Source organism: Canis lupus, chromosome 31 (genome assembly GCF_003254725.2).
Source record: "Canis lupus dingo isolate Sandy chromosome 31, ASM325472v2, whole genome shotgun sequence".
Taxonomy (NCBI): domain Eukaryota; kingdom Metazoa; phylum Chordata; class Mammalia; order Carnivora; family Canidae; genus Canis; species Canis lupus.
The window spans coordinates 38,401,429-38,428,372 of NC_064273.1; the positions used below are offsets into that span (position 1 = coordinate 38,401,429).

General features: G+C 64.4%; 1 protein-coding gene across 4 annotated transcripts; it reads right to left on the reverse strand.

Moving 5' to 3' along the window:
- Positions 1–92: 92 nt before the first annotated feature.
- ITGB2 (integrin subunit beta 2) lies at positions 93–23,150 on the reverse strand. 4 transcript variants are annotated; one of them, XM_025462170.3, is made up of 17 exons: positions 22,987–23,150; positions 20,091–20,186; positions 16,922–16,982; positions 16,595–16,683; positions 13,923–14,103; positions 12,691–12,861; positions 11,641–11,882; positions 10,370–10,525; positions 10,000–10,095; positions 8,158–8,247; positions 7,158–7,298; positions 5,587–5,774; positions 5,238–5,482; positions 3,244–3,463; positions 2,857–3,062; positions 700–866; positions 93–555 (listed from the first exon to the last, which is right to left on the reverse strand). In XM_025462170.3, exons 2-17 carry the CDS (start codon positions 20,094–20,096, stop codon positions 493–495), a joined length of 2,322 nt encoding a protein of 773 aa, XP_025317955.3. In that variant the 5' UTR covers positions 20,097–20,186; positions 22,987–23,150; the 3' UTR covers positions 93–492. The 4 variants fall into 4 exon arrangements, with proteins under 4 accessions (XP_025317955.3, XP_048960608.1, XP_048960610.1 ...); XM_049104651.1 differs by lacking the exon at positions 20,091–20,186 and having other exon boundaries at positions 22,987–23,149; XM_049104653.1 differs by lacking the exons at positions 20,091–20,186; positions 22,987–23,150 and adding an exon at positions 18,558–18,719.
- Positions 23,151–26,944: the final 3,794 nt, after the last annotated feature.

Consider the following 26,944-nt stretch of genomic DNA (forward strand, 5'->3'; position numbering starts at 1 on the left):
CAACAGGGCAGGAAGGACAAACGCAAGAGGAGGCGCTCGCGCCCCGGCCCGCGGTCCGCAGGGACCCTGGAGGGAGCAGACACAGCCGCCGCTGAAGTTTTATTAATTTATTTGATACACGTCATGGGGGAGACAATATAACCAATGGGATGTGATTTAATACCCCGATAAGTTCAAATATAAATAAATTTGTGCCACTTCAATGAGATTGCCACTCTAAGTTTTATAGAAAAACGCGCCTACCCTCGTAAGACCCAAGCAGCCCCTCCAGGTCTCGCCCACAAGGTGGGACACGCCCGCAGCGGGAGGCCGTCCCTCTGATGGGCCCGTGTCGCCCCCTGACCGGATCTATTACTTGAGCACGTGTATTAATCCGTTGGTGGGTGACATCGAGGAGCGCGGTGGCCACGTCCCTGGAGGAGCCTGACGGGGAGACGTGGTTCGGGGGCTTCCACCCGACGGGCTCAGCCAGCGCCGTCTCCGCCGAGCGCCCTAACTCTCAGCAAACCTGGGGTTCATGACTGTGGTGGTGGCGCTCTTGAAAAGGGGGTTGTCCTGGTGGGAAAGGCAGTGCGGCTCGTCAGCGGGGGGAGAAGCAGCCAGGAGCAGGGGTGGCCTTCCCGGGGGCCCGAGGATGAACGACGGGGGCAAACGGCCAGACGGTCCCCCCCGCCCCCCACCCCGGGGACAGCCACTCACGTTGTTCCACTGGGACCTGAGCTTCTCCTTCTCGAATCGCTTGAACTCGCGGAGGTCACTCAGGTGGGTCAGAGCCTTCCAGATGGCCAGCAGGAGGATGCCGATGAGCACGACTCCCGACACGGTGCCGCCCACGATGGGGGCGATTTGGGGGCCCCCCACACACTCTGGGGCGAGGAGGAAGCGCACACAGGAGTGTCAGGCTGCCCCCCACCCCACCCCCGCTCACCTGGCCCCAGGTGTGCTCTGCCCCAGGTCACGGCCCAGCGCCCAGGTGCACAGGGCTGTCCCACCTCCGTGCTCACCATCCGGGCAACGGGGCCGTGGGGGAGCCCCCAGCCCAGCCAGGGAGGGCCGGGCGCCCCGGGACCCGGTGAGGCGTAGAGGCCCCTGGTTCACGCGGAGAGCAACGGGCGCCCCAGATGCCGGGAGCCGTGGCACAGCCAGGACCAGCCCCGAGCCTCCCGACACGGCTGCCACGGCTGGGACGGCAGCGGCCCGCTCACCAGAGCTCCCGGGCACGGAGGTAACCCTCGGCAGGACGGGGTGCCCGACGCCCCAACATCACCTCGGGCCCAGTTTGGGGATGACGACCCACCAGTGATGCCCGTGTGGGGTCCTCACACCCCCGCCTCCTCCTCCTCCTTCAGGGCAGTGGGCAGCGATGTGCCACCCCTCAGCCCCTGACCAGGGGACAGGGCCCTCACTCACCTGCCCCTGGACACCTGCCCCTGCCTCCTTGCCCCTGACCCTGTCCCTGCTTCCCCGCACCTGCCCCCTGCCCCTGCCCCCCTGCCCCTGCCCCCTGTCCCTGCCCCTCTGCCCCTGCCCCTCCCCCACTGTCCCCTCTCCCTGCCTCCCCAACCCTGCCTCCTGCCCCTGCCCCCTGCCCCTGCCCTCCTGCACCTGCCCCCCTGCCCCTGCCCCTCTGCCCCTGCCCCTCCCCCACTGTCCCCTGTCCCTGCCTCCCCACCCCTGCCTCCTGCCCCTGCCCCCTGCCGCTGCCCTCCTGCACCTGCCCCCTGCACCTGCCCTCCTGCACCTGTCCCCCTGCACCTAGACACCCTGTCCCCCTGCACCCCTGCTCCCCTGCACCCCTAGCCTTGGACCCCCTGCCCCTGCCCTCTGCCCCTGACCCCCTGCCCCTGGACTCCCTGCCCCTGAGCCCCCACCCCTGCCCCCCTGCCCCTGGACACCCTGCCCCTAACTCCCTGTCCCTGCCACCCCCGCCCCTGCCTCCTGCCCCTGCCCCCTTGCCCCTGCCCTCCTGCATCTGCCTCTTGTCCCTATCTCCCTGCCCCTGCCCTCCTACACCTGCCCCCCTGCACCTAGACACCCTGCCCCCTGCCCTCGGACACCCTGCCCCTGAACCCCTGCCCCTGATGCCCTGCCCCTGGACACCTGCCCCTGGACCCCGTGACCCTAACCCCCTGCCCCTGGACACCCCACTGCTGGACACCCTGTCCCTGACTCCCTGCCCCTGGACATTCCATCATCCTGGCCTTTCTGGAGGACCTTTGTGCCCTACAGAGGTTGAGCGACATGGCCAAGGCTGCACAAACTCAGACATAATCCTAATCTGCCATCGAAGGAGCCCCACGAAGGCCCCCTCCCCCCAAACCCCTGCCCCCTGCCAGGCCACGATCTGCAGCCCCAGACACAGGCTGTGAGCTCCAGGCCACACAGGGCCTGAGACCCCTGGCTTCCCGGGTTCCCCCTGTGGGGAGGGGAGCTGGGAGCAGGTCCCAGGGCTGCAGGGCCAGGGGACGGCTTGCCTGCACCTGGCGCCTTCCCCCGGGGGCTGGGCCTCCTGGGCTGCCAGGCCCTCAGCTCTCTGAGCGGGAAAGGGGAGTGCTGAGAGTCTGTGTGCCCTGCGTGCCCCTGGGTGCTGCTTGTCCAGAGCCCCGAAACCCATGCCACCATGCATCCGTGCCCCCGAAGCCCCCGAAGCCCCAGTCCCCAGGTGTGTCACTGTCACCGACCCAGCATTCTCCTCAACACCGACTGACTCCACACAGCACCTGCCGGGGCCTGTGGGTCTCCCCTGCTCCTCCTGGTCCCGACCCGGGGTTCCATCCAAGGGCAGGCTGTGCCCGTGCCACCCCACGCCCCCGCCACGTCGCGCATCGCTCTCCACGCCTGCGTCCCCGGGCTCACCCCGGCTGTCGTCCACGTGGATTTCATAGCTGTCCCAGCCGGCCCGCTGCCGCAGCGTGTAGGTGATCCAGCAGCCCTCCAGATCCCGCTCCTTGCACCTGCGCCCCTTCTCCGGGGGTTTGCTCAGCAGGCCCACGTTCCCACACTCCACGCTGCAGTTCCTCCCCGAGGGGCCCTGCTTGAACTTCAGGCACTGGGCACAGGTGCTGCGGAGGGGCCGGTGCGGGGTGAGCACATGGGGACACACGGGGACAGGCGGGGACAGGCCTGCCAGGCGGGGTGGGGAGGGTGTCCGTGGGGGGCCGGGGCTCCGTGGCGAGGGCCATGGGGGGGCAGGGGGAGGTGCTCCTGGAGGAGGCGCGGGGGCGGGCGGGCGCAGGCACTCACATGTACCGGCCACAGGGCGACGGGCAGCCCAGGCAGTCCCCGCACAGCGGCGGCTGGTAGCCCCCGTCGCACTCGCACACGTTACAGCGACAGCGGCCGCGCCCGTTGCACTCGATGCCCTCCGTGCTCAGGCAGCCCTGGGTGGACTTCACGCACTGGCACGCCGAGCCCTCGTAGTTCTGCTCGCACTGGCACTTGCCGCAGTTGCAGGAGCCCCGAACTGCGGGCGACGGGCACGCTCAGCCCCGCCCTCCGCTCGCGCCCAGTGCCGCGGCTCTCCCCCGTCCGCCTGTCCGCCTGACCCGTCTCCCTATCTGCTGTCCCCGTCTCCCTGTCCCACTGTCCACTTGTCCCCCATCCCCCTGTCTGCCTGTCCACATGACCCCTGTCTCCCTGTCCGCGTGTCCTCGTCTCCCTGTCCCCCTGTCCGCCTGACCCCCTACCCCCTTCCGCCTGTGCACCTGTCCACCTGTCCCCCTGTCTGCCTGACCTCCCCGTCTCCCTGTCCCCCTGTCCACCTGACCCCCTACACCCCATCCGCCTGTGCACCTGTCCACCTGTCCCCCTGCCTGCTTGACCCCCCTATCCCCCTGTCCACCTGACCCCCTACCCCCCATCCGCCTGTGCACCTGTCCACCTGTCCTCCTGTCTGCCTGACCCCCCTGTCTCCTGTCCCCCTATCCCCCTGTCCACCTGACCCCCTATCCCCCATCTGCCTGTGCACCTGTCCACCTGTCCCCCTGCCTGCCTGACCCCCCTGCCTCCCTGTCCCCCTATCCCCCTGTCCACCTGACCCCCTACCCCCCATCTGCCTGTGCACCTGTCCACCTGTCCCCTTGCCTGCCTGACCCCCTGTCTCCCTGTCCCCCTATCCCCCTGTCCACCTGACCCCCTACCCGCCATCCGCCTGTGCACCTGTCCCCCTGTCTGCTTGACCCCCCCGTCTCCCTTTCCCCCATCCCCCTGTCCACCTGACCCCCTACCCCCCATCTGCCTGTGCACCTGTCCACCTGTACCCCTGCCTGCCTGACCCCCCCGTCTCCCTTTCCCCCTATCTCCCTGCCCACCTGACCCCCTACGCCCCATCCGCCTGTGCACCTGTCCACCTGTCCCCCTGCCTGCCTTACCCCCCTGTCTCCCTGTCCCCCTATCCCCCTGTCCACCTGACCCCCTACCCCCCATCTGCCTGTGCACCTGTCCACCTGTCCCCCTGTCTGCCTGACCTCCCCGTCTCCCTGTCCCCCGTCCACCTGACCCCCTACCCCCCATCTGCCTGTGCACCTGTGCACCTGTCCCCCTGTCTGCCTGACCCCCCCGTCTCCCTTTCCCCCATTCCCCTGTCCACCTGACCCCCTACCCCCCATCTGCCTGTGCACCTGTCCACCTGTCCCCCTGCCTGCCTGACCCCCCTGTCTCCCTGTCCCCCATCCTCCTGTCCACCTGACCTCTTACCCCCCATTTGCCTGTGCACCTGTCCACTGTCCCCCATCTGCCTGACCTCCCCGTCTCCCTGTCCCCCTGTCCACCTGACCCCCTACCCCCCATCTGCCTGTGCACCTGTCCACCTGTCCCCCTGTCTGCCTGACCTCCCCGTCTCCCTGTCCCCCTGTCCACCTGTCCGCCTGACCCCCTACCCCCCTTCCGCCTGTGCACCTGTCCACCTGTCCCCCTGTCTGCCCGACCTCCCCATCTCCCTGTCCACCTATCCCCCTGTCCGCCTGATCCCCTACCCCCCATCTGCCTGTGCACCTGTCCACCTGTCCCCCTGTCTGCCTGATCCCCCCGTCTCCCTGTCCCCCTATCCCCCTGTCCACCTGACCCCCTACCCCCCATCTGCCTGTGCACCTGTCCACCTGTCCCCCTGTCTGCCTGACCCCCCCGTCTCCCTGTCCACCTGTCCCCCTATCCACCTGACCCCTATCTCCCTGTCCCCCTGTCTGCCTGTCCATCTGCCCATCCTCACTCACCCGTCCCTCTGGCCACACCACGCTCACCTTTACCCCCGCACACCTGCCCGTCATAGCGCTCGCAGTTGACATTGTCACACTCGCAGTAGCGCCCGAAGATGTTCTTGTTGGGAACGTCGCTCCTGTGGCACACGCACTGCCCGCAGAGGCAGTCCCCCAGCCCCGAGCAGATGAGAGAGCTGTTGTCCCTCCGACAGCTGCCCTCCAGCTCCTGGCTGCTGCGGCCGTGCGTCAGGCACTCGCAGTTCTTCCCGATGTAGCCAGCCTCACACCTGCGGCGGGAGCAGCCAGGCTCAGGTTCCCACGGTGACGTGGGCTGGCTGCCCCTCTGTCCGGCTCCCCTGGCCGCGCGGCGCACCTGCCTGCACCACCTCACCTGCAGATGCCACACTCCAGGGAGCCCTTGCCGCTGCAGAGGCCGTGGTCCTGGCCCACGTCCCGGCACTGGCACTCGCACTGGGGGATGACGTGCACGGTCACCGTGTCCGTGAAGCCCAGTGCCCGGATTATAAACGACTGCTCCTGGATGCACTCCGTGGCCGTGACCTTCACCTGGAAGGTGATCTGTTGTGGAGAAGAGCCGGGCTCAGGCGAGGCTGGGCAGCGGGGCACCCTGCTCCCCCCTCCTGGCCCTGCGGCCTGGACCTGGGGGTTTGTCCAGGAGCTTGCCCTGGGCCCCGGGGGGGGCGTGGACAGAAGCACGGGGATGGGGAGGACACCAGAGCCTGGGCATTAATCCGGGACCTGATGTGGGAACAGAGAGGAGGACGTCTGGACCCCCAGTTTGGGGCACAGGAGGTGGGGGTGGCAGGCCCGAGCCCACTGCTCCCCACACCCATCATCTCTGGCTCAGCCTTAGGCTGGGGGGGCGGGGGGCCACGTCAGGAATATTTTTAACAACCATATGTCAGAAAGGAGATTTAGGGGCTGCTCCTTGCATGTGGTTCGTGAAGATGCCAGAAACACAGAGATTTCAACGAATTGCTACAGAGGACATTCGGGTAGGACAGAAATATTGGGAAAAACGTGGAGGACGCAGGGGCCCCTGGGTGGCTCAGTGGTTTTGCACCGCCTTCAGCCCAGGGTGTGATCCTGGAGACCCAGGATCGGCTCCCTGCATGGAACCTGCTTCTCCCTCTGCCTGTGTCTCTCTTTCTCTCTCTCTGTGTCTCTCATGAATAAATAAATAAAATCCTAAAAAAAAAAAACGTGGAGGACACAACCAGCCAGTCGTGAGACTGAATAAACTCCCGTGTGGGTCGCCCAGTGCGAGGGAGAGCTGTTTCAGTAAGAATTTACACGCAACATTTAGCAAGGGACATATTTGAAGGAATTCCAAGGTCCTATTTAAAACTGCCACGCAAAGAACTAGTATTTTGTTGAATATTAGTTCACAGCCGTGAAAGGGAAAAATTTAATTTTTATGGTTATAATAAAATCAAAATACGATGGGAATAACTCCGCGCCTATGTCTCATCATCCGCGTGGGCCATGCTTTCATGTTTGTCAAAAGAACAAAACGGGTGCCTGGCTGGCTCCGTCCGCAGAGCATCCGACTCTTGATCTCAGGGTCATGAGTTCCAGCCCCACCCTGGGGGTGGGGCCTACTTAAAAATAGATAAATAAAATAAAACACTTCTTAAAAAAGAAGCAAAAAACCCCAAACACAAAAATCAGGAAACGAGACCAAAGCAGTTGTGCGGAGGGCTGGGAAGGACTCCCTTCCTTGTGGGGACGCGGCCCCAGCACCACCTCCAGGGGGCGCCGCCTCCCCCTCGGCGCTCGTCTACACCGGGGGAGCCAGCCCGGCACCTGCTTGGCTCCTGACGCCTGACCCACAACCTCACAGAGGTTGGCCGCCTTGGACGGAGTGGAAGCCCGGGGCCTGGATGGGCCCCGGCTCGTCCCCGGGAGAGAACCTTCCGGAAGGTCGGGACAGGGTCTCACCGGGACGTTGATCTGGACGCCGTCGCAGTCCCCTCTGGGCTGGTCCACCTGCGACACCCCGTTACTGCAGAAGGAGTCATAGGTGACCTTGAGGGTGCTGGGGGCCAGGCTGTGGTCCAGGAAGACCCTGGAGGACAGTTTCTGCGGGCAGAGCGGCTCGGGTCAGGGCCTTCCTCCCGCCGTCCCTGCCCCTCCGGCCGCCCCCGGGTGCCGGCCTCCCTCCCCCGGCCACCCGCCACGCAGAGCTGGGGAGGCGGCAGGTCCTGTGTCCCCTGCGGGCGGCGGCACGGCCCCCGGGACAGGCCAGCGAGGGGACCGACGGGAGCCCGACCATCCCACCTGCCACCACACGCCCAGTGCCTGGAGTGGGCCAGGGGCTGGAGAAACTGCGTGCGGGGACGAGAGAGGGACAGAGACAGAGAGGGGGAGACAGAGACAGAGGGAGAGACAGAGGGAGAGATAGAGAGGGAGAGACAGAGAGAGACAGAGACAGAGGGAGAGACGGAGGGAGAGATAAAGAGGGAGAGACAGAGACAGACAGAGACAGACGGAGAGATGGAGGGAGAGACAGAGACAGAGAGAGAGGGAGAGACCAAGGCAGAGACCAAGACAGAAGGGGCGTGACCAAGTCACCAAGAGACCAAGAGACCGAGTCTCTATTTGGACCAAGAGACCAAGTCAGAGGCGAACGGGCGTGCCGGTGTCGTGGCCGTGACGACAGACACCCAGGAGGGCCTGCCTCGGGGGTCTGGGGCGCACAGGACGCCCTCCACGGGGCTCTAGGTGAATCCGAGGGCACCGGCCCGTCTCGGGCGCTCTCCGCGGCTCCGCGGGCGGCAGAGGCGAGGGTCGGGTGTGGCCGGGCCCTGCCACCCCAGGGGAGTGGCTGTCCTGCGGGGAGAGCCAGGCCCCGGTGTGCAGGGGTGCAGGAGGCACACCAGAGAGCGGGGCCCCTCTCCGCAGACCAGCCCCTGTTGGCCTGCAGGGGGCCGGCACTCACGTTGTAGGCGTTCTTGATGAGCTGGACCACGTTGCTGGAATCGTCCGACAGCTCCCCGACCGCTGACTTGGGGATGACCTCGGTGAGCTTCTGTTGGGCGAGGAGACCAGACCCGACTCAGCTGGCACCCGGGCCACCGAAGCCACAGCGTCGCCGCTTCCCTAACAGCCCAGGGGGTTTCCTTCTTGCTCGGGAACCGGCCCAGGCCGCCCCGCGGCAGGTATCTCAGGGCCGGCGTGTGGTCAGCGACTCAGGACTTCCCTGCCGCACACGCTCCTCCTCAGGTGACCCCAAGCCGCGGGCACCCCTGGCCGTGAGCTGGGGGGCGACATGCCTGGCCACCAGCGCCTCCAGCATGTGGCTACCTCAGGTCCAGCCAAGGGCCCAGAGCCACAAGATGGGCCGACGACGTCGGGGAGGGAAGAGTTTGGAGCATTTTAACGTGCTGGTGTGACTTAATGTTCAGGACGCTGCGTCAGGCAGGTAGGGGACAACTGGCTGGTGGGCGGCTGGTCCCGCGGCCCCGTGCGTGGGCAGCCTGCGGCCAGCCTCCAGGACACCTTGGTGCCCCCGCGTTCCCCTCACTAGGTCTTTCACAGGACTGATGGCTGGGTCACTTCTCTGCCCCAAAGTGCCCCCCGTGACTCCCCAGACGGAGTCCAGGTACCTCCACGGGCCCCCAAGGACCATCACAGCCCAGCTGCCAACCCCCGTGGCCTCCACCGCCCTCTCCGCTCCACCCCGGGCGAAGGATCCCACCATGGCTCTGGGAAGCTGGGCTCTTCTCTGCCCTGCCCCTCCGACCTGCTCTCCCCACCATGTGGGGACCCCAAGGATGGTCCCGCAAATGCTCTCCTTGCAGGCTCTGGGTCACCTCGATGCCCCTCACACAGGAGCCCCAGGAAGGAGGCTCAGGAAGGGCAGGGATCCGCCGAGGGAAGGTCCCGCTAGTGCGGGTTTAGGGTTCAAGGCTCCTGCTTCAGCTTCCCCTGCAGCAGTGCACTGTCCCGGGGACCTGCTGCCCCCCAGAGCACGGCTGCCAACCCTGACCCGCCCATGCTTGCAGCCAGAGCAGGTGGTGGCACTGGGTCATCAGCCCTGCACGGAGCCACTGGCCCCTGGTTCGGCAAACTAGCCCCCTCCCCCGCCGGGGCCCCTCCCCTGTGCCTCCTGCAGGGTCCCAGGTCTCTTTTGGAGTCTGGAAAACAGCGAGCAGGAGCTGCCCAGGGCGTTGGCACGTGCAGAGCACCCCCCACTGCACCCCCCCAAGCGGCAGCAGGCCCCCCACGGCGGAAAGCAGGACTGGGGGCGGCCAGCAGGTGCCCCTGCAGCCTTCCGGGCCGGAGAGGCCGCCCCGCTCCACCCCAGTCCCGCTCACGAGGCAGTGCCCCACGGGGCAGGAAGCACGGCCAGGAGGATCCCCGCGCCCTGGGGGAAGGAACAGGAACAGCGATTCCGTGAAGTCAGGGCACACTCGGTTCCCGAAGCCGAGAAGGAAGCGCGGTCAGCGAGGGCACAGGCTCCTGCGGGCAGGCGGGGCGCCTCGGGCGCTTGGCCGCGGGCACCTGACGCCCATGGAGCGCCTGGGTCCCCACGCGCGGGCCCGCAGGTCTAGAGTGGGGTGTGCGGGGCTTGGCCGCGTCGTCCCGCTCGGGGGAACACAGAGGCTAGCCATGGCTCTCCCGCGGGGACACCCCTCCTCCTTCCCGTCAGAGCCCCCACCACAGGGGCGCCCCCGGGCCCGTGCCCGCCTCTGGGGCTTGGCCCACGTCCACGCCGTGGGCACGCGGCCACCGACCTGCCCGCGGCCCACCCAGCCGCCGGCACCCCGGCTCCACCCACCTCATAGGTCGTCACCATTCTCTTGGTCACCGCGAAGATGGGCTGGATGTTGCTTTCGGCCAGTTTGTGTGCCAGCTGGCCCACCGACGGGTAGTCCTGCGGGGGAGAGGCCCGGTCAGACGGCCGGGGTCAGGGACGGAGCCCAGGGCTGCTCCACCAGGGCCGCGGCGGTGGGCCGCAGGCGGAGGTGAGCTCCTGTGCCGGCCGCTGACCCCTCCAGGCCCGAGGACACTGCGGGCCCCTGGACGGAGGGCCCCGACCCCTGGGCTCCCTGGGCCGCCACCTCCCTGCTCCCCTGGGGCAGAGCCCCAGCCACCCCTCCGGGGGCCCGCACGGTCTGCTCCCTCCCAGGACGCGGGGCGCCACGCACAAATTCATTGCTCCTCTTGTACATGTTGTCCTCCAGGTGGCAGCGGCCGTCATTGGGGGTCAGGATGGCACCCAGCTTCCCGTCGCCCGCAAAGTGGAAGCCGTCGTCCGTGGCGAACACCAGCAGCCGAGTGACGTTGCGCCAGCCGATTTGCTCCTGAGAAGACGCCAGGTTAGGGGCCTCGGCGGGCAGGGCCTGGGGGGCCTCCCCAAGGCCCGGGCCGTCCCCGTGCCCCTGGCTCCTCCAGGACCCCGGCTGGGACGCGGGGTCCACGCCGTGGCTGCTCGAGGCCGCCCGTGCACACGGGCCAGATGCTGGGGGCTTGAGATGAAGCGTAGACCCTCTGTGGCCATTCGGGCCAGGGACTGATCCTAAGGAAATGTCCCCGGGAACCGAAGGAGCCGACTCACAGGCATGGCCACTGCCATGTAGAAACCCGGAAGGCACAAAAGATGAGAGAAACTGAGGGGCTCTCAAGGGGACGCGGGTGACCAGGGGACGCTAGCGACACGCATGCCGTGGACAGAGAGGCAGTACGATGTGCCCGGGGACCCGCACACGCTGGGGGATTGGAACCTGGTCTCTGAAGGTTTAAAACACGGTGCCATAAAAAATGAAAATAAATAATAATATAAAAAGGGGGGGCACCTGTGGGGCTCAGTCGGTTGAGCATCCGACTCTTGGTGTCAGCTCAGGTCGCGATCTCGGGGTCATGGGATGGAGCCCCCCACAGGGACCATGTTCTGCTTGAGATTCTCTCTCTACCTCTGAGCTCTCTCCCTCTCTCTCTCCAATTAATAAATAAATCTTAAAAAACAAAAAACCTGGGCAGCCCGGGGGGCTCAGCAGTTTAGCACCGCCTTTGGCCCAGGGCGTGACCCCAGGGTCCCGGGATCGAGTCCCACATCGGGCTCCTAGCATGGAGCCTGCTTCTCCCTCTGCCTGTGTCTCTGCCTCTCTCTCTCTCTCTCTCTCTCTGTCTCTCACGAGTAAATAAATAAAATCGTTTTAAAAAAAAACAAACCCAGGCTGTCGTCCGTAGCCTGACAGGCCATCAACGCAGCGGGTGGAGGGGACCTGCCAGCACTGCCAGGCCAGCGAGGGGGCAGGGGGTGGGCACGGGGACGCCCCCTGCCCTGGGGGCCCAGCGGCGGCGGGGGGGAGGGGCTGAGTGGCAGACCCCACGGGGGCCCCGAGGCGCAGGTCGCGGGGGACAGGGGGCGGGGCGGAGCGGGCCAGCTCAGGGCCCCAGGGCGGCGGGGGGGCCTCACCGGGCACGCGGCGACCTGCATCATGGCATCCAGCCCGCCCTCGGGCGCGTCCAGGTTCCCCGAGATCAGCTGCTTCCCGACCTCCGTCTGGAACTTGTTGGAGTTGTTTGTGAGCTTCAGCACGTGTCTGAAGGCGAACGGCGCCTGGCACTCCTTCTCCTTGTTGGGGCACGGGTTCTTCAGCTTCTCGGGGTGCGTGTTGACGAAGGGGAGCACCGTCTTGTCCACGAAAGACCCGAAGCCTGAGGGGGGGGCGGGATGAGCGCAGGGGCGGGGGGCACACGGCGGCAAGCCTCGGTTTCCCTGCCGCCCACCGGGGCGGGTGTGGGGTCTGCACACGCCCACGTGCATGAGTGTGACGGCACACGTGTGTGTGAGCACGCATATGTGCACATGCAGCGTGGGCCTGGGCGTGAGGCCCTGCACACAGAGACAGCGGCCGGGCAGACACAGGGAGGAAAGGCAGGTGTCCCCTTGGCCCCACGCACGGGTGCCGGGATGTGCGGGGCGGGGGGTGTGGAATGCGCCCGTGGGTGTCAGCGCCAGGGCCCCGCCGGCACTCGGGCCGTGCAGGTTTGCTGCGCTTCGGGCGGACACCGTGCAGGTCACACACTGCGGGGGGTGGGGGCAGTTCTCTAATTTTTAATAAAGAGCAACGTACGGCTTTGTGTTTGAGACACGACGGAAGGAGAAGGACGGAGCAGGGAGGAAGTGGAGGGCTGCATGGCAGTGTCGGGGGTGGTGGCTGGGGAGGCTGGGGCGGCCTGAGGGGTTAGGGGGGTTGGGGGTGGATGGGGGGTGGCTGGAGGTGGCCCAGGGGTGGCCGGGGGTGGCCAGGTATGGGCCAGGGGTGGCTGGAGGTGGCCCAGGGGTGGCTGGGGGATGACCCAGTGGTGGCCAGGGGTGACCCAGGGGTGGGCAGTGGCTGGGGGTGGCCAGGTATGGCCGGGGGGTGACCCAGGCAGCACCCCCCACCCCACTGCCCTGCCCTGCGTGGCTCTGGGAGGGGCATGAGCGGCAGGCCCGCCTGGGACCCAAGGGTCACCTCACCGATGCGGCCGGACTCGGTGATTTCGTTGAGCGCCCGCAGCAGGTCGCCCCCCAGCTTCTTGACGTTGATGAGGTCGTCCAGCATGGAGTAGGACAGATCCATCAGGTAGTACAGGTCGATGGGGTAGCCCTTGGCCCGCCGGAAGGTCACATTGAAGGCAGCCGCCTGACCTGCGGGCAGACGGGGCGAGCGTGAAGGCGTCTCCGAGGCCCCGACCTGCCCTCCACGGGCCCCGAGGTCTCATCACCGCCCCCTCCTCCGAGGCCTGTGGACATGACACCGGGCTCCCGGCTAGACTTGAACTTCTAGGAGAACCTTCCGGACCTACTCATGCCACCGAGTCCTCGTTCACGGAGCACTGTTGCCATGCACGGGCACCTGGCTGCCCGGACCAGCCCTGCTCCATCCCCGGCACCGGGCACCCCTCAGCCGGACGCAGGCCCCTGTCCCAGCCTCAGCGTAGCAGGTGCTCAGCAAACACGTGACGGGAGGGTGAACGATGGAGGGAGGGGGCCTGGTCGTCTCCGTCTGTGCCGCCTGCCGGGTGCACCAGGGGGGCAGTGCTCACCCAGCCCCACCCTGGCCAGTCCGCCCCGTGGTCCTGCTCCTCCCACCAGGCCCGCCTCCCCCAAGGACTCCTCCTGGAGCACTGACGGGGCTCTGCTGTCAAGTCAGTCTGAGCAACAATGACTCCGACGTCGCCCAGGCTCCCTGGCTACAGGACTCATCAGGGCTTTTACTCTGCCAAGAGCCCCTGACGGTGTGAGACGGGGATAGAAGAGTTCCTCCTCCCCCCCCCTTTTTTTTTAATTTTATTTATTTTTTTATGAGAGGCACACAGTGAAAGAGAGAGGCAGAGACACAGGCAGAGGGAGAAGCAGGCTCCATGCAGGGACCCCGACGCGGGACTCGATCCCGGGTCTCCAGGATCGCGCCCTGGGCCAAAGGCAGGTGCCAAACCGCTGCGCCACCCAGGGATCCCCCTCCTCCCCTTTGGAAAGGACACAGAGCCGAGGCACAGAGCCGCCGATGGTGGGCGTTGGGGGTCCTCCCGCAGGCGGAGGGCAGGGGCCACACTCCCTTGGCCGAGTGTCCAACAGTCTCTAGTCTCCGGGGCTCGCCTGCCTTGCTGCCCGACCTGGCCACCGGACGCCTGGACCATCACCCAGCCCTGGCGCCCAGAGCCACCAACACGCCGGTGCCCCCTGACCCCGGCCGAGGCCAAGCCTACCTGGTCTCAGGTAGAGCGTCACTTTCTGCGGGGACAGCTGCTGCCGGCCGCCCTTCTTGTCCTCCTGGATCTCGGCCAGGCTCTGAGGGTCCATGATGTCGTCAGCCGCACATCCTTTCAGCAGCAGCTGCTCTCGGGTGTCACAGCGAACGGAGTCGGGCTCCCCTAGCCCAGTGAAGTTCTGGGGGGCGGGGGGGTCAGGGCTCAGGAGGAGGGCAGAGGCAGGGTGGGGGCCGCACTGTGGGTGCTGCACGAGAGCGGCCCTCGGGGTCACTTGAGGAGGCGGCCCCTCCTCTGTCGCACCTGGGATTGGGGACAGGTGTCTGGGTGGGGAGGGGTGAGGGTGGGAGGCCAGGCAGCTGGGTGTGAGGAGGACACCCGCCCTCTGACGGCCTCTCCCTGAGGCTGTGGGTCACCCCAAATGATGGAAGGACCAAGGTGTTCAGGCCCCGGCTGTCCCTGGGGTCGCTCAGCAGCTCCAGGCCCTGCCGGGGCACCTGGCCAGGAGTGGCCGGGGTGGCTGGGCCTTTAGTAGCAGAAGCGCCCTCCCGAGAGGAGGCAGGTGCCACCCCGGGGGCTCCAGCACACAGGCCGGCCTCTGGGCCAAGCCCCAGGCTGTTGGGAGAGGCGGGCGGGGTCCTGGATCAGGGCAGCGTCCTCATAGAGGCCCCTGGGCTCTGAGAGGATGGGGTGGGAGCAGGGGCCCCGTTCCGTGGGTCCTGACGCCAGGCCAAGGAAGAACACGCTCAGGGACCCGGACACGTCTCTGCCCCCTTTCTCAGGGGGGCCCAGGAAGGGGCAGGTCATGTCTCAGGGGTGGCCATGCCGGAGGCTGGTTAGGTGCGGCCCACCGCGGCGCCCGGAGGGTGGGCACTTCCCGAGCCGCCCGTCTCCCCCGGGACCTCTGTCACTGCTCGCAGGACCCGAGGAACAAAGTGAGCCCCCCGGGAACAAAGGCCTACGCTGCAGTCTGCGTGGAAGCTAACGAGCCTCGCCCTATTTCCAAGGAATCTAACGAGCTCTGTCGCGGGGAATGGGGAACTCCAACCTGCCGGGGACGTTTCACCCCCGGGGCTGCGGCCACACCGTGTCAAAGGGGGGAGACCACACCCGGCACCCCACTTCCCTGTAGGCGCTTGTGGCCGGGGCGTGGGCCGGCCGCTCCGAAGCCCCTGCCGCGTCGGGCGGGACCGAGAAAAGGAGGAAACGTGTTGCGGGGGCCGGAGCCCGGCTTCTCCTGAAAGGGAGGCAGGAGCCTGCGGAGAACCGCCAGATTCCCCGGCGGGGGCGAGGACGAGGACGATTCTGGGCCTGGGCCATGTCACTACTCGATGGGATGAGCACTGGGTCTTATATGTTGGCAAATTAAATTTAAATTTAAAAAATGTAAAAAAAAAAGAAAAGAAAAGAAAAAAAGTGCTCAGAAAATGGACGCGGAGGTGCGCCTGCTGGACGCTCTGATGGGACAGAGACGGGGGAGGTGGATGAAGTCCTCCTTACACCAGGAGCCACAGGGGAGTGCGCGCGCTGGACGCCCCCACGGTGCAGCCCTCGCCGGACTGGTTGGGGTGCCCCCCCCGCCCCCGGGCGCTAACGTCAGGGGGTGTAAGCTTCACAGGAAGCAGGCCTCCTGGCCACGTGCATCACCCCACAAGTCACGTATTAACCGCAAAGAGCTAATGGTGACATCGCGGTGGAGGCGACGCCCCTCGGCTGGGGGGCTCTCACCAGCATCACCAGTGTGGGGACAGAGGCACGCCCTGAGCCCCGTGCGGGGCACCTGCCCAAACACACGCCCTGGACCCAGGGAGAGCGAGCGCCGGGCCTCCTAGCGGCCGCTGCTCTGAGCCCCTCGGAAGTGCCGGGCGCGGGGGGTGGTGCGTGACCCAGAGCTGAGGGGCTCCCGGTTCCGGGGGACTGAAGGGCCAGGACACCTGCTGCCGGGTGTGATCCTGGGTCATCGCACAGCCCGGGGCAAGCGCGATCGAGAGCATCATGGGCACAGCTGGGAACATTTGCGTAGGGCGTGCAGACGTGAGCAGGTGCCGTGGCCACGGTCCAGTCCCAGGAGGAGCGTGTGGTGGGTGTCGGGGTTGGGGGGCCTGGGCTAGCGACAGATGCTTGAAGTAACGAGGGACAAAGGGGCTTCAGGTCTGCAGTCTACCCTCAGTGCGCGCATGCGTCTCCGGCCCGTCCTGCAGCGTCAGAACCTCAGGGACCCCCAGGGCGGGAGGGCATGGTCGGGACAGGGGCGCAGGGGGAGGGGGCCGCGGGCGGGGCCTGGGGCTTCTCTCCAGGAGGTGGATGGGCCCAGGACAGGAGGGTCGCGGCCGCCCCGTGAGAAGCACAAAGGTCCCATGCGGAGCCTCCCGCACCTCATCCCCGTGCTCTCACTTCCTGACAACCTCCTCACGTCCTGTGGTCCCCGCTCAGGGCTCCTGCCTGGGCAGGGGGCACACAGCCGGGTGACCCCAGGCTGCCCTGGGGTGGGGCCGAGTCTGTCTGTCTGTCTGTCTCTCAGCCCCCAGGCTGCGCGTGCCTCCCCGGAAACAGAGTGGTGGTCCCCCTGGTGCCCAGCTCCAGAGGCAGAGGGAGGGCGTGGGGACAGGAACGGGGACGGGAACACGGGACGGGCAGGACGGGCGCCAGGTCCCTGGCGGGGGGGCTCTTACCAGCTTCTGGCACCAGGCGCAGCCGGGCCCCGACTCCACACAGTCCCGGCACGTGCTCACTTTGTACTTGGTGCACTCCTGGCAGGACACTGGCGGCAGGAGGAGGCAGCTCCATGAGAGGTGGCCTGACGCGGGCCGACCCCACGCGGCGCCGCTGATGGATGGGGGGCAGGGAAGCCCCACACACGGGGTGGTGGAGAAGGAGGGTCCCCAGGAGGCCCGGGTCGGGGCGGAGCTGCCCTGGGGGACAGGACAGGGGGCAGGTCCGCTCTCCCCTCCCGGGACATGGTGGGCTGTGTCGTGCGGAGCTGCCCGCGTGGGACTCACCGGCCCAGAGAAAGAGCAGACCCTCCAGGGTGAGCAGCAGGGAGCTGTGGCGCAGCATGTCCTGGGGAGGGAGGGGGGTCAGCGACCGCCTTGGACCCCGGGCTGGCCGCCGGCAGGTGCGAAGCTGGGAGCCCGGCCGCGCTGCGTGGGTGCAGGCCACGCCCCCCACGGCCTTGCCGCAGGAGAGGAGGCCCGAGGGGTTAGGGCCCTGCCGGGGACCCCGGGGCCCCTGCCCAGCACACGCCCAGCACGCGCCCAGCACACGCAGGGTGCGCACGCTCTGGGTCAGGGCTGCGGCCGTCCCACGCCTGGGTCCCCAGTGAACCGGGCGTGAGGACCGGAGCGCCTCCCGGGTGCCAGGCCTGAGCCGGCCTCTCAGACGCCCCTGCAGGAGCGAGTCAGCGCGCACAGCCCGTGTCGGCCTCGCCCAGGCCACAGCTCCAGGCCACCGTCACGTCGTCTGGACACACCTGCTGTCTTTAGACACCCGGCACCTGAGGCAGGGCGTGGACCGGGCACAGTCACTCCTGGAGGCTGGGCGCTGGGGAGGCTGAGGCCTGGCGTTCAGGGCCTTGCTCTGGTTCCTCAGGGCGGACAGGGCGCCCTCTGACCCACGGCCCTCGGGAGGCACGGGCAGCACCACCCCCGCTGGGGCCCCGGCCCCGCCCTCGGAACGCCTGCCTCTGCGCCCCCGGGGGCCCTGGGAGAACCAGCCTGGGGCTCCTGCTCCTGGAAGCCCCGCGCGGCCTCACGCTCCGTCTCTTTGGAGGTGACCCTGCTCCCTGGGCCCCACCAAGATCATAATCAGGACCCAGAAATGTCAAAACAGAACCCTCCATCCTTCCCGTTTGGGGTCAAAAGCAGAAGCCACATGGTGCCGTGGCTTCCTGGGTCAGAGCCGTGGCCGGATGGGCCGGGGAGGCAGTTTGGGAGCAGTCCAGGCCCCGCACGTTTATGAGAGAAAGCCCCTTGTCGCCCGCCGTGGGCACGTGGGGCTCAGGCCAGGCCGGCTCCAGCCTTCCCCGCTGCATCCGGGTCCCTCCGAGGTTCCGCAGCCCATTGCTCACACTGCCTCAGGTGTGCCCACCGACCTGGGCGCTGCCCCAGGCACCCTGGGCCCCCGGAGCTCCAGCAGGGCGAGCGGCTACCCCAGCCCCGCCTGGCTCTCCGGCGGCCACAGATCAGGCCCCCAAACAGTCACAGCAGCCGGCACAGAAGCTCCTCGGGCCATCATGTGAGAGCTGAGGCCCAAGCCGCGGCCAGGTGTGGGCCTGGGTGCCAAGGCCCCCACGAGAGGGGACAGCCACGGTCACGGAGACACCGCCCAGGCCGAGATGGCCTGGCCCTGACCCTGGGAGGCTGGGCGGGGGTTGGTGGCGGCCCTGTCCCCAAGCGCTCCTCGCCCCTGGAGCCCCCAGGCCCGCGGGGGCAGGATGCCCGGACACACGGGGGCTCTGGGAGCTTGGCAGGAGGCCGGACAAGCCTCAGGGGGTGGGGGCTGCCATGCACAGGCTGCGGGAGACCCTGCCACGGGGGCCTCCCCTGGGCGGAGTCCTGCAGCCCAGCCCCTCCAGCAGCACGGGGGCTGCCCGCCGAGCCTGGGTCCCTCTGGGTGCAGCGGGGTGCGTAGGCCTACCCGCTCCGGTGGTGGCCCAGCTTGGAGCGCCGCAGAACCTGTCCCCGTGGGCACTGGACTCGGAAGGACCCTGGCACGAGAGCATGAGGGCACGTGGGGCCCAGGCGGAGCTGAGCGAGGAGGAGGAGGGGGAGGGGCGAGGGCCCCGGGTCCAGCCGGTGCGGCTCAGGCCCTCCCGCCGCCCTGCCACCGAGGTGGGGCACCCCACTCTACCAGCCCTTCTACCTCGTCTCCCGGAGAGAAGGGTGGGCCCCTCACGGGGACCCAGGTGCTTGAGAAACCCAGGGTCCTCCCGGCCAAGAGGACTTTGCGACACAGCCACCCTTGCATGACCCTGCCTGCCAGGAGGATCCTGGCGCAACCTGAGTGTGACCGCGGGAAGTCGCGGGTCTGGGAGTCTCCTGTGGGGTGGCTTCCTGGAGCCCCGAGACCTGGGCCTGGTGCTCCCCTGTCCCCGGCCCGAGCAGCACCCGCAGCGTGAGTGCGGAGGACCAAGGCCACCTTCGGGAGGATCAGCTCTTTACGGCCAGGCTCGGAGAGCCCAGCGAGTCCCCCCCCAACACCACACACACCATATTTGGTGAAAGACAAGAAAAAGAGGAAACCTTAGCAAGAAAACACTTTGGGCGGCCTGCAGAGTCAGGATAGCAAGGGTGTCACATCAGGCTTCCTGTCACCGATGAAGAGATGCTGACCAAAGGAACCCCTGAGGACCCGCAGGACGATCCCGCAGGAACTCACAACTGCGGTAGCACGAACGCTTCCCGGGAGGCCAGAAGCCACCTTAGCTTCGCGTAGTGTGACCTCCAGGGTCCTGTGGCTTCAGCTACGAAAATCCCTTTAGGAATTTGATTTCTCTCGGGGCCCCTGAGGGGCTCAGTGGTTGAGCATCTGCCTTGGGCTCAGATCGTGACCCTGGGGTCCTGGGATCGAGTCCTGCATCGAGCTCCCTGCATGGAGCCTGCTTCCCCCTCTGCCTGGGTCTCTGCCTCTCTCTCTCTCTCTCTCTCTTTCTCTCTCTCTCATGGATAAATAAGTAAAATCTTTAAAAAGAAAAAGAAAACAAAAGAAATTTCCTTTGTCTCTACTCTCCCAACGCTCCCACAATCCCCAGCAGCTCTTCCCGCCCACGGTCCCGTCCCTGGGCTTTCATAAAACCACCTTTTTGCACCAAAGATGCCTCAAGAATTCTTTCTTCACCGTTGGCTCCCGACCCACCTTACAACAAAAGTCGGAGGTTTTGCAAAAGTGCAACCCCTGAGCTAGGCCACTGGAGAGCCCCACTGGAGACCCACTGTGCCTCCAGGCCGCTGGGTCTGAGAACCAGTCCACGCGGCTGATGGGGGCTCCCCGCATCGGGTGCCGGGGGCGGGGTGGGGGCGGGAGGTGCTGCCGGGAAAGTTCACGGGTGGGAGGAGGTGGGGGCGGTGGGTGATGTGATGCGCACCGGGTGTGACCTGCAACTGATGAATCACCGAATTTCAGAACCCCTGGAACAAACACAAAAGGGAGGCAGGGGACCCCCCCCCACACCTGCATTCACCCCAGGAGCTTGGGGGATTCAAACGTGTTTGACGGAGAAAACAAGCAAACGTCTGCGACGGCTCTCAAACAGGCACCGGTCGGCCTCTTTGCACCAAAAGAGAGAACGTGGAGATGGGGTCACTTCTGTTTCCCACACGAGCCCCCAGACCCGGACAGAAGCCGCGGTCGGAGCAGGAGCTCGGAGGCCGCAGACGGGCCCGGAGGCCAGAGGAGGCGCGACACGTGTCCTTGCCCCTGCAGCCCCCCAGCCCCGTGGGGGCAGGATGCCTGGACACACGGGGGCTCTGGGAGCTTGGCAGGAGGCCGGACAAGCCTCAGGGGGCGGGGGCTGCCATGCACAGGCTGCATGCGACACGCGTGTCCTCAGGGCGCCAGCCCCACCACCGCGCCTCTATGGGAAGTCCAGGAGCAGAGGCCTCCCGAGGGCCGCAGCGTCTGGCCACAGGAAAACGGCGACACGTCCTCCCACGTACTCATTAGAAGATGTGAAAGCTCTGCTGCTGGGCACGTCTCAGGTCAGGGGGTCCACGGGGTACTTGCAGACAGCATCCTCGGCCCCGTGCTCAGCGGCCTCACGGGGCCTGAAGCCCGCCGCCCTGTGTGCTCCCCTGCGACGAGGACGGAGGGGACCCCTGCGGGCACAGGGCCCAGGGTGCGGGAGGCGGGGACGCACCTGCGGGGCGCGTCGTGAGGCGGAAGATGAAACGGAAGCTAAAGCTGACACAGCAGAACCTGTCTCCCTGGCAGCAGCGGACGAGCCGTGTCGAAGGCCCAGCCGCTCTGGGAGGACAGGTCACGACGGCGGCGGCGGGGAGCAGGCCGCGTGCCCGTGGGCGAGTCAGAGGCCCTGAGCGGGTGGTGCATCAGCCTTGGAAGGCGACGGGCGGGTGGGGGAGCTCCCCAGGAAGGGGCCCCTTCCCACCAGAGGCCCACGCGCGCTCCGTGTGGGGAACAGCGTGATGGAAGGACCGGGAGGATGTGCACCTGCAGGTCGGGAGAGCTTCTGAGCATAAAAAGGAAGGGAGAAAATATCACCAAGAAGCTACCGAGAATTGGTCCAAAAGAACACCTTCCGGGCGCCAGAGACGGCGTTTCAGGAGCCCATCTGGCGCAAGAGGGTGATGGTGGCCTCGTGGCCGAGGGTCCCGGTGTGGGAAACCGGGAGGTGGCACCCGGAGGAGGCAATGGGTGCACGGGGTCCGGGGTACCCGGGGCCCCTGGCCCCAGACATCGGGGCTCCGGTCCAGCATCAGCTGGAAAATGTGTCTCCCATGGGAGCACCCGCTCCGCCGTGGGCCCCACACGGTGGAGAGAGCGTGAGAGCCACCCACCGACCCCGGGGCGCCCCTTCCTATCTGGGTTGCCCCCCGGGGGTCCCTGCGGAGGCCGGGTCTGCTGGCTGCCTGCTCCCCGAGCCCCAGAAGTGGTGCCGAACTACACGTGCGATTGTGGAGTCACTTGGGGCTTGAACCACCGGTCAGGCCCCGTCCCCCCAGGAGCACGCAGTCCCCCAGGGAGCGGGCTGCAGACGAGGCCTGTGCTGCGCTCAGCGCTCCCGGCCCCGGGACAGCTCAGCGGCGCCCAGAGTTGGTGCCGGGCCTCCCTGCGCTCGGGGCAGCGGGAGCAATCCCGGAGGGCAGGGGGCGGAGGCCCAGCCTCCCCGAGATGCCCCCTCGGACCCCGCTGCAGCCTCTGCGCAGCCAGCTCCCCACCCGCTCGCGGATGCACTTGCCAGCTCCCCAGCGCGGTGACAGCCGGCAGAGTGGTCCCCGGTCACCTGGACGTCAGGCGTCCACACACAGGCCTCGCGCCTGCACAGGATGTGGGACCGAGCCCAGGGCCCGGCCACTGCCGCCAGAACCTTCCTTAAGGACGTGGGGCAAGGGGGCCGCCCCTCCCCGCCCCCTCGGGGTCCCAGGCTTCCTCAAAGGAACAGTGCTCCGGGCTCCAGTGGGTGTGCAGGGTAGGCTCCCAGCCCTGGGTGGGGGGAGGACAGGGCGCCAGGGGGAGACGACCCCGGGGGACTGCAGGTGAGGTGCTGCCGGCTGGAATCCAGGTGGACCCAGGGGGTCCAGGCCCCCCGCTCCCCGGAGCCTGGGTGGGACGCTGAGTCACACACCAGACACCTGCCCCTGAAACTCAGCTCCCAGGTGACACCTTCCCAGCCCCAGCTCACGACCCTCTGAAAGTCCAAGAGAAGAGGTGGACCCCGCCCGGCAGAATGCACTCGCACGCCTACACAACCCCCACAACACTCACATGTGCACATGCACAACACACGCTCGCACACCCCACATGCCTGTACGTACCTCACACACTCACAAACCTACACATCCCACATACTCAAATCTTCACGTAAACACACCCATACATATTTGCACACATGTTCACACGCTCACACACAACGCACACTCACACGCACAGACTCCGTGGGAGGCTGGACCACCGCTGCCAACTTTGGAGGCCTCTCCGAGCAGGAAGAGAGGCAGGCTGGGGCCCCAGACTCCCCGCACAGCCCCGGTTCCACCTGCTGCGGCTCCTCTGGGTGTCTCGCCTGCCCCCAGCCGCCCTCTGGCTCACATCAGGGGCTCACCAGGGACCTCAGGCCCAGCGGCTGAGGCCTGAAGGTCTGGCCCATCCTCCTGCCACGCTGCCTCCTGCCCCCCTGTGACGGATGTTCCCAGAGCCCCGTGTGGCTCTGCCCGAGGTGGGCACGGCGCTCACCCCCCCGCCGGATCTCAGGAAGGGGGGCCTGGCATGGACCGGCCCCAGGCGGGTACCAGGGACCAGGCTACAGGGTCCTCTCCAGGGCTGGGCCCCTCCCCAGGGAAACGTTCCCCTCCAGGAGAAGAAGCTGGACACAGAGGAGCCCCTGTGCACTCACCCCGCTGATGCCGGTGACCTCGGTGGGCGTCCGGGCTGGGCAGGGAAGGGGCGTCCGCTCCGCTCTTCACCAGGCTGGGCTGCTGCACAGTTGAGAAACAGGCCGGTGAGCCCTACTGGTGAGGGTATGGTGCTTCCTGTTCTGAAGAAGCTGCTCCAAAGCTGCTTCAGAGGAAGTAGTTACATGTGGCTGATTGCACACCACAAGTGTCCCGTCAGACCCCAGCCCTGCACTCTGCACCGGCTCCCGCCTTCGGGTGTCCAGGGAGGGTCACACAAGCAGACAAGGGGCTTGCCATTCGTCACACGCCTTCGGCGAGGAGCAGAACAGCACGAGGGAGGGATGAGCAGTGTGGCCCAGGTACTATGGTGACAGCAAGGATTCACCCCCATGGGCGGAGGTGGCTGTGCCCTGCAGCACAGAGGACCACGGACTTGCACCTTGGGACAGGGGCCTGGCCTGCAGACTGCACACACAGGAGAGGCGGGTGCCTCCATCAGGGGCCGGGAATTAGGATTTCGGTCACGGAGATGAAAAGCATGACAGGGACTGAGGAGCAGAATGGTGAGCAGGGCAGGAGCAGCCCCAGCACAGAGGTCGGAAGAGGCAAGACAGGTGCAGATGCATGATGCCCACACCCATCAGCCCACCAGGCCTGGGAGCAAGTACCTGTGCACAAGGAGGAGCAGACACCCGGTGCCAGGAGAAGCTGCAGGTCCCACAGAGGGGCTGGGGCAGCAGGCCACATGCCCTCGGGACCCTCCTGATGCCCTCGCAGGACAGAGCAGATAGCATGAGAGGGTGCCACGAGGTGCGGGGGATTCGGGTGGGGACGGGGATGGTTAGGTCCACACAGAAACAAAATCGGGCATCTCCAGATGAACCAGGACACAGACCCTTAGCTCCCTGCACTGTGCGCGAAGGATGCTCCGCAGCAGGAGGCAGGCAGACACACGGGCAGACGCACACATCCAACGGGGACACGAGGGTGCGTGACACAGAGGTGAGCAAGGATGTAAGCAGAAATGACCCAGCCTATGTAACTGTAGGTTTTAAAAATAGAGGTAAAAATATGAAGAATCTGAAACAAAAATAACAGGAGACCAGGGGAGCACACTGCTGTTCCTGACGCTCGTCGATGGACGTTTTAAGAGGAGGTATTTGTTATTATATTTAAGAACAGAGAGTCTTCTTAAGAATTTAAATAGGATATATGCATCTAAAAAAAAAGAAAATTTGACAAATCTTGTTTAAAAAAGAAGAAGTAAAAAATAAAAATAAAAAAGGAAGAAGAAATAGAATGAATAAGAAAGGATTGTAAATTAAAAACACACAATAAGATACCAGGAATGATCATATTTCTAAAGATTTTATTTATTTATGAGAAAGGGGGGGTGCACGAGTTGGGGGACGGGCAGGGGAGAGGGAGGGAGAACCCCAAGCAGACTCCCCCACTGAGTGCTGAGCCTGACGCAGGGCTCGATCTCATGACCCCAAGACCATGACCTGAGCCGAACACAAGAGTCAGACACTTAACCGACTGAACCACCCAGGTGCCCCAGGAATGATTTCAAATGTTCTAGAATATTCCAGAAGTTCAGGAATCACAGCACCTAGGAGTGGGTTGCCATCTCCCTCTTCAAATAAACAATTCTCACATTGAGTTTTAAAAATAAAGAGACAGGACAAGATCCCATTAAATGCTCTCTTCGTGGGAATCTGTTCATTATGGAATGATTCCAGAGAATAACAAAGAAAGGTAGACTGAGACTGTCCCCAAGTCACCCCCACTGGCGGCTCGTGAGATAAAGCAGTGACTGTCACCGGCCCCGACACCACAGAGACAGATACCGCGTACTGTGCACATGCCTTTTATGGAGCTGTCTGGGTGAAACAGTATAAATTTAGACACTGATAAATTAAGTACAGCAATTGCTACTGCTGAACCCAACTCAGACCAAGACTTTAGATCTAACTAACAGGTTGTAGGAAGAACAGGGGACAGAGGGACGTGTTAATGACACCACAGGGATGCAAGCGCCAAGACCCCAAACTGCAAGAGATAGAAGAGGGAGGGAGAAAACATGGCCCAGGAACCCGTAGATTAAAGGATTTGGGAGAAAAATCAACCGATCACGATGCATGGATCTGCTATATTAAGAAATTACTGCTGGGGCGCCTGGGAGGCTCAGTCGGATAAGCATGTGACTCTTGGTTTCAGCTCAAGTTGTGATGTTGGGGTCTTAGGGTCGAGCCCCTCGTTGGGTTCCACGCTCAGCACAGAGCCTGCTTGGGATTCCCTCTCCCTCTGCCCCTCCACCCCCTGTGCTCTCTTGCTCCCTCTCAAACAAATAAATCTTTTTTTAAAAAAAAATTACTGTTACTTTTTTTAGGTGTGCTAAAGATTTTGTGATTATAGGAAAGCGTTGTCGCCTTTGAGAGTGACGTGTTGAAATGTCTACAGATGACGTGATACGATGCGCCGGGTGTGCTGCCAAACTGATGGGGAATGGTGGGGTCGGATGATGGAGGAAAAATGGTGAAATAAAGGAGATGTTCACCTTCTCATGCACGGGGTGCGGGCTCCCAGGGGAGCTCTATCTTAACATCTACCCGAGGTCAAAATGACTCAGCAAGAGCTCAAAGCATGGACTCTGCTTCTGCCCGGAGCACACACTGTACGTCTGCTTTGTTAAAAAAAAACAACCAGAAAGGAGCATTCCAAGTATAAAGGTAAGAAAACCAAAAAGCCCTCCCTGACTCCCGTAAGATTAAAATCACACAGCCTCGCCCACACCAAGAACGTAAGATAAAGTCTGTAGCTTTCTGGAATGTCCTTGGTCGCCGTGGTTGGTGATTCTATGAGAAACCGTACATAACTGCGCCGATCACCCCCTCCCCAAGCACAGTCTTCCCTGTGAGCTCTGCGGAGCCCGGGCAGTTGGCCTCATGGGGCTCCAGTAAAAACTCTCTTCTTTTCTCTTTCAAAGTTTTAAAACATTTTGCTCATTTTGGGACAACAGTGGGTGAGAGCATAAATAAAACAAGAGCTGGCCGGGAGCTGAAGATTGGTGAAGCGAATATTGGGGACGTATGGACGCACGGAACTGTTCTCTCCACTTTCGTGGCTGTGTACGATTTTCCGTAGTATAAAAGTTTTTTTTTGTTGTTGTTTTGTCTTGTTTTGTTTTTTTGTTGTTTTTCACTGCAAAGAGAAGTGTAAAGTTGCTTAAGGAGGATACTTTCAGTTTTACATGATGAGAAAGTTTTGGAAATTGTCTGCACACAATGTGGAAGTGACGTCTGAACCGGGCACTTAAAAATGGGAAGGGAGGTCAGAGTTAAATTGATGTTGTGTGGGTTTTTTGTTTGTTTGTTTGTTTACCACAATTAAAAAGAAAAAAGGGCAAAAAAAGAAAAAATGCTACCTATTAGATAAACTGTTAAAATAGAGGACTAGAAGACAAACGTAGTATGTGCTGGGAAATACTCACAATTATGTAGAAATGATGATATCGAAAGGTCTGATTCAAGGAGCACGGGGCGGTTTAGTCAGTGACGCCTTCGACTCCTGATTTCAGCTCAGGTCATGATCTCAGGGAGCCTGCGGAAGATTCTCTCTCTTCCTCAGCCCCTCGTCCTCCTCTTCCTCCCTAAAAAAAAAAAAAAAAAAAAAAAGTATCAGTCAAGGCAAAAAATGCGTTAAATGCTTAAGGAACGATGGAGGTCATAGAATTCATAATCCACAAGGAAAGCTGAGCTGTCGCATGTCTTTCTGTGCTGCACAAAACGGCTACAAAAATACGTAGAACAAAAACTGATGACAGCCCCGTTAGCAGGTGGCCCCGGCCACGACCGCGGTCTTCACGGTGCTTCTCTCAGACGCGAACAGAAACGCCAGTGAGGCCTGTAGAGAATCTGAGGAATGTGACCCCTTCTCTCCAACCCACAAACGGAT